The sequence below is a fragment of the Lepisma saccharinum genome, chromosome 20, assembly GCF_977018435.1.
Source record: "Lepisma saccharinum chromosome 20, izLepSacc3.1, whole genome shotgun sequence".
In the NCBI taxonomy this organism is placed as follows: Eukaryota; Metazoa; Arthropoda; class Insecta; order Zygentoma; family Lepismatidae; genus Lepisma; species Lepisma saccharinum.
The window spans coordinates 30,881,637-30,888,651 of NC_139248.1; the positions used below are offsets into that span (position 1 = coordinate 30,881,637).

Consider the following 7,015-nt stretch of genomic DNA (forward strand, 5'->3'; position numbering starts at 1 on the left):
ATCAAGACGGCTGCAGAAATGTAAGTTTTGCATACTCTAGCCGTCCAGATGAAGAGCTAGTCGATCTAATGACAACTGTAGAATTACAAGTTGCAAAAGTTAAGCCATACTGACTATGTGCTGCTTCTCGAAATAACAGATGACTATCAGAATTAAAAGGCATGACTTAATTTGCACTTGCAACCAAGGGCATTATCTCTAAGGTATAGTACAAAACAAATATTCAGGACTTCCTGGATGTCGTAACGGTAGGATCAACGGTTTGTAATCAAGTGTTCCAGGGTTAAATATAAATCTCGATTAGCATATCTGTGGATAAAGTAGACTTCAAACAAAATTTTAAGAAATACGACTATAAGCAAAATCAAAGTCAACAAAACGATGAAATGTTATGTTATGACGACGTAGTGCACATAGTCCTATACATGTGAATACCGCTCCACCATTCTACTTCTTCAATGCTAATTTCTTACACATTTCGTTGACGCTAAAAATAACCAAAACGAATTCACCCATTTAGTGAAATGCCTGTGTGTGTTTTCCAATGCAAAAACTGCTGTGCTGATAATTAGACCCAATATGAGTAGGGCGAAGGCTCCCATTAGATTCTCCAGAGGAATCACAATGACATCTGGCTTCTCCTGAAACTTCATTCTCTTCATAGCATCAAGGATCATCCTCTCAGCAGCGTCCTTCTTCCACTTTGGAGGTAGACCCGCTTCAACGCAGCTGGTGATTATGTGCTGAAGTTTGTCCCGAAAAGGTGAACCTCTCTGCAAGAGGAACACCTGAGGAGCGCTCAACAATCTGCTGGATGTTACGTGGAATAAAGGTTTCCCGTAACTATTGAATAGCAGATAACGATATGCGAGAACCTCTGGAAACAAGTTGGACGTAAGAAATGAATAATCGCCTTCATTCACAACTCTTCTGTAACTTTTTAAGTTGTCATCCTCTAGGACCCAGTTTGCGTAGATCTCCATGTATATTGACTCATTCAGTGTTCCTATACCATGTTTACCTGTCTTATCGCCTCCCACAGATAGTCTCATATTCAGAATATCTTCTATGGTGTTTATCTGAGGCGTAACTTTAGGATTTGTAATGAAACCAAACAATGAAGATTGGTAAAGAGTAGCGAGTATCACAGTAGAAAATATCCACTGTACAAAGATAAATCTGAGAGGACCTGCAGGAGGGGGAGGAACGTGGACAGACCCGACTACTGAAGCAGAGAGACCTGAAAGCAGAGGGAACCGATATGTGCTCCTTCCCCACCGACGCAGCAAAGAAACGGCTGCTTTCATCCAGATGAGCAGGCTCAGTGAAACCAGAAGCGTAAGGATCCATAGAGGTGGTTGGAATGCAAAGTACAAACTCATCCACTGAGGATAGAGTCGAGATTTTGGAACTACCCATGTGTATTCTATGAACTGCTGAATCTGCAACTCTTCACACCAGATGTTGCCATAAGGAGAACTGCCAATGAACTTTATGTTTCCATCTACGACTCCATTCCGAATTTCTGCAATGTCTCCTGTGACAGTTCCATTTTCAAAAATAATTCCGTTCGAATAAATTTCGTTGTATATGTTGTTTGTTTCCAAAGTGAAGTTAACTTTTTCCATCGCTGTCGTAACAAAGCCACCATGTAAACCTGAATAAGTGCCATTGCTTTCAGAATTGCTCTTCGGAGTAAAGTATAACTCGTAAGTAATCGCTTTTAGCTTAATTGGGCACTTGTGCATATTTTCCACCTTGTCTGGATACAAATCTCTTCCTGTAAGGAATCTCCCATTACTCCAGATATCCAATACTTCTGCTCCCTCAGCCTTTCTGCATTGGGACTCGGTGAAAGGGAAGTAAGAGTACAGGACAAGAGAATCATCTCCACCAGGTACCATCTCAGTCTCGTTTTCTTTTGATGGAGAAGCAATTACAATATTCAGCATAAGATTACTCTGTGCTACCAAAATCAAACCGTTAATCGATTCTAATGTATTATTCCCAGTAAGAAGGAAGAAGTGTTTTGCACTCCGTCTCCATATCTTAAAATGCCAGTGATATTTGAACGGATGAATTATCGTGGATATATTTCTGACAAGAAACAGGTAGTAGATTTCTCTCCTCCTCGAAAACCATTCAAAGTCAAAACTTGTCCACCAATTTCTTAACTTCATAGGTTTAATTAATGTTAAGGGGCTTGTATATTTTTTGCAAATTAGATCTGCAAACTCAGTTGATTCTAAGTCATAATGAACAACTAATGTTCGCGCAGTGTGGAAATATTTCCTCAAAATCGTTTCTACCAGGTGAACAGTATTGTCAGGGACTATTGTTGTCGGTGCTGGTGATATAGTAACACAGAACGAAATGACGTTGAACCACAGAAACATCACCAGGTGTAGAATTTTCTTCATTTTTAGTTCGAAGCAATGGGCTAGAAGAGACAAGATATTAATATAAATGGAATAAACATATTTGGAACATAATTTGATTTTGAATCAAGAACAAATATTACACACCCACTGAGGATAGAATCGAGAGCTTGGAACCACCCATGTGGTGACATCTTAAAATCTTCCATGTGTATTTCAATACTTTCATGATTAATATGTAAAATCTGGATGTTGAAGACAAAAAACATGGCCAGTGGCAGAGAATGTTACAATATAAAAAAGTGTATCAGATCCTGACCTACAACATTGCCCTTCTACAACAGAAGCGCTTTCTGTTAACTCTTTGTGGTTTCTGGGGAATTGTTGTAGTGAAAGGACTCGATTTGGCAACCACGTAAGTGTAAGTGGCGGAAGGATCTGATCTGTAAGGAGTCTTGGGGGTGTAAGGCGTAACCCGTTCTCAAGACACCCAAATGCCAAAATCAAGTAGTACACACTGAACTGCATTTTACAGACAAATGAATTTGTGGCGTCCGGACACACGCCCACTATAATCCTCTAAGGAAAGGGTTCCAAAACTATTTCGTTTCACGGCACCCTTGATGTTTCAAGATTTTTTCGCGATGCCTAAGTCAGAATGTAGGTCTGGCTAAGATTTGTAAAGCTCCGTTAGTGTGGTTAAGTTGCTTACCTTAAGTTATAAAAGCACATATTTGAAATTCAGAATTATTTTACGTGTAAAAAGTGCTACATACGCACATATTTGGAAAAACCATATCATTGATTGAATTTACAATTGTAATAGTGGGACAAGTGAGCCTCAAAACCATGTATAGACTGACAAGTAACACTTAAGTGTCATAAAGTGTAAGAATTGAAACATTTTGCCGCGCCACTGTAAGCCAGGTTCGGCACCCCAGAACGCCGCGGCGCACACTTTGGGAACCACTGCGACATTTGTGTGTTGCCGATATGCGTTTGCGATTGTTCCCATATCTATTCCATCTTATCACCATTTATCACCACCTTCGCAATTACAGATAAGCGGCAGAAACGCGAAATAAAATGAATGAAATATGTACTATATCTCGTGAATCTCTGGAGCAAGGCTGCGGATAAGGTTTGAAAAGGGGGGAAAGCGAGTGGTCGGAGCAAAGAAGTACACGCAGTTCCATAGCATGGTAACTGCAGTCGCTTTTCAACCTGCACGCAATACCGCCCCCTTGAACATTGAAAGGTATTTCTTCTGCGGGCGAACTCAGACGTACGTTTCGTGCAAACATGGTGACTAGCCATGCTACTGCACGAGTCCATTGAAAGGGAAAATAAATAATATTAAAGCTCTTGGAGAGCATTTTCTTTTCCTCATTCCATCTGTTACAGCTTCTCCCTCCCCCTCCGCTGCGAACGTGGCAAACGAGTGTTCAAATTCCCCTCTCTCCAGAGCTCCTCTAAGTAGGTGAAAGCACTCACGTGATGGTTGCCAAGGTCAGAATAAACCTTCTGAGGTAGAGGCACCTGGGCAGGGCAACCTTCTCTCTGGAAGACGTGTTGGCTAACTGGAAGAAGTCACACACAAACAGCAGCAAGATTGGAGGAAGCTGCTAAGTATTGGGTGGCGCCGTGTGTAGTAAATAGCGCACAACTCCTGTATAGATCTTGTGATGTACTGAAGAATAGCAGCCATTAAATAAGCTCAGCTAGGTAGGATGGTCCTTTAGTGTTTGCGACAATCTAGAAGATTTTTAAACAATCGTCTGGTATGGTGCAAGGAATTTTTGCCTAATATTGTGAGAAATCCACATCTTTGCATTCAAATGCGACGGCAATTCCCTACACACGAGAATCTCTTCAGTGTTTCAAGCTGTTTCAACATTCGAATTTTATTTCTACTTGCGATGTTTGTTAAATTGTGAATTGTATTACTGGTTTAGGATTTTATCTTCATGGAATGTGTAATAATATATATAATCACAAGATCGTTTTCAGTTATAATGAGTAGGGGTCCCGGGTTCGATACCCGGTGGAGGCACAAGTGGTTCGGATCCCACTTTAAACTATAGGTCCAGTCCCGATTAGCCTTACTGTGCATAAAGTGGACTTAAAACACCAAATCAAACCAAACCAAAGTTATAATGAGTAGAAAACCTGACCCCTTGTCTCTGCAAAACATCAACGGGAAATAACTTTCCAAATAAATATTTGCATTTTGAAAGAATATGTTTGTGGTTTTAATTCAGTAGTTGCAACAGACAGTGGCTCTGACAGTGACACAATTCGTTATGTGTGCGAGTAAACAAGCAAACAAAATAGAATTTGTATTAAAATGTTGACAAACGGTTCATTGTAACACCAATAATAATTATGTAGTGTAAAGGTGTGTATTTTTGTATTTTTGACTCGTCAGAGATAAAGCATAGAGCTTTCCTGTACGGTGCTGGACATACAATGCCAAGTATCTTTATTTTCATTCTATTCCTATCAGCCATTCTTTTGTTTTCTTTATTTTTTGTAAATTTGTATTTCTCTAAGTGAAAACTAACTCAATTCTTTCTTAAACATCTATCGCCATCTTTCTTGTTTTGTGTGTGGTTTCCCTTTATGCATTAATACTAATAGAGACGTAAATATATAATTTTACAAAGGAGTAAAACCAGAGACATTTGCCTCCATTAGGAATCAAACCTTGGAGCCCCCACTCCACATTTGATTATAAAATGACAGTGGCCATTTAGCTTGTTTTGCCTGCTCTTTATGCAATAAGACTAATCGGTACTGTGCCTGATTTGCAAAAACAAGGGATCGGACGCCATCTTTGTTTACTTTACTTCCCATTCATGCACTTCCCCCAAGATGGAATAGTTGCATTGTAATCAAAGTGTTCCAGATTCGATGCTCGACGGAGGCACATAGTGGCTCCGATCTCATTTTAAATTGTCGGACCAGTCCCGATTACCCTAATATTGCATAAAGTGGACTTAAAACAAAGACTCACACCTTGTGCATTAAGACTAATAGAGACTGCGTTAAGAGCACCAACCATGGCGAAACTTAGTCTCAGTGGGAACCGAGCACTCGAGCCCTTGATTACAAATTACCAAAGTCCGCTCTTCGTGCTAACCGGCACTGGTAACGTAGTTTTATTGTTTTTAAAAAAATCGATTTCATTATGAAATTTGTCTGCATTAGGAATCGAACCCTTGACCTCTTGATTAAAACATCGGCTTTAGCCAAATAAATTTTATAATGTTATATATCGCGCCGCCGTACGAGAAACACCGAGTCAATTTTCTTTGTCATTTAATGCTATTTATTTACAGATTGGCTAACTGGGACCTACAATAGGAACAATAAGAATTGATCCATTTCACTACGTAGGGAATCGAACCCGCGACCTTTTCAATACGAGGAAATAAGATTACCTATTAGGCTGACCAAATCGCTTTTCAAAACACGGCCGGCCACCTTACTTGCTTCTCGTGCACATTGTGCTCACCCGGACTAACCGGTACAACGCTTACACTTACAATACGATACTAACCCTACCACGGATCGAACACTCCACACCATTGATTACATAGCATCAACCTTAGCCGATAGGCTTTCGGGATACAATAACTTCGCCACCACCTTAAAATGAGTTTTCTTCATGTCCTCGTGCTTCTTGCATTCACGTTGTATGTCCGCGAATATTCTACACACACACACACACACACACACCCACACACACACATACACAAACACCACACACACATACACATACACACAGGTTATTAAACGACCAGAAACAACGTCAAGACTTAATCACACCCTCCCACTTCCACCTCGGCACGGGGTTCTCAGACGGATGTATTCAAGGTCAACAGGGAGATCGTATTTCCCGCCAAGGTCGGCGGAATTGACATAGCACTGAATGTGTCAGATTTCTGCTGACTTGTTGAACTTTAGTACCTCCATTATTAGTCATGTTTTCAGCAAAGAATATTCGTGTGCAGAAACAAAACGGTTATCCAAACTACCTACTTACTCTGTTCCTTTCGAGAAATGCAAGAAAAACCGATTGGACTGTCGAGATAATACAGTTTTGATATTATTGTGGCGCACCCAGTTCTGTAAGTATCTTCCTATGCAGCACAACCCTATGAACCATCAGGATGAGAATGCGGTCAATAAGAGACCTTGAATTGACTCAAAACTAATGGGAATATATGTTGACATCTCAACTCATTTTGATATTACTTGGCTGTGACTTGGTTATGCAATTGGGAGAAAGGCATGAAGTATAATTTACTAATACATTAACTGTAGTATTGCGCCAAGTCTAATGTGCCATAAAAGAGTGAACAGTCTTGCGTTACCAAAAGGTAATTCATTTGTAACAAGCATGCAAGAATTCCTATATATCCCTCGAGAGATGTTAAACTAGTACATGTTTGGTCAACATTTAAGTCATAAAATTTCGCAACAATTTGCATGTGAGTCCGCAGCGATAGGGGGGCAACAGGGGCGTTGCCTCTCCATGGAAAATATATGTCAACCTACACTGAGAAAAAAGTTTGGTTGGCTGCAACAAATCCTAGTTACAGCAACCAAATCCCTTGTTTGTTATACGCGAG

The 7,015-nt window shown here is 40.2% G+C and overlaps 1 protein-coding gene across 1 annotated transcript; it reads right to left on the reverse strand.

The window, feature by feature from the left end:
• Window positions 1–461: 461 nt before the first annotated feature.
• LOC146003411 (uncharacterized) lies at window positions 462–1,904 on the reverse strand. The gene has a single exon (XM_083141694.1). The coding sequence runs from the start codon at window positions 1,902–1,904 to the stop codon at window positions 462–464; it is 1,443 nt and encodes a 480-aa protein (XP_082997820.1).
• Between the last annotated feature and the right edge of the window lie 5,111 nt (window positions 1,905–7,015).

Coding starts and splice junctions, on each gene's coding strand:
- LOC146003411 (XM_083141694.1), bottom strand. CDS start 1,904: ATGGTACCTGGTGGAGATGATTCTCTTGTCCTGTACTCTTACTTCCCT.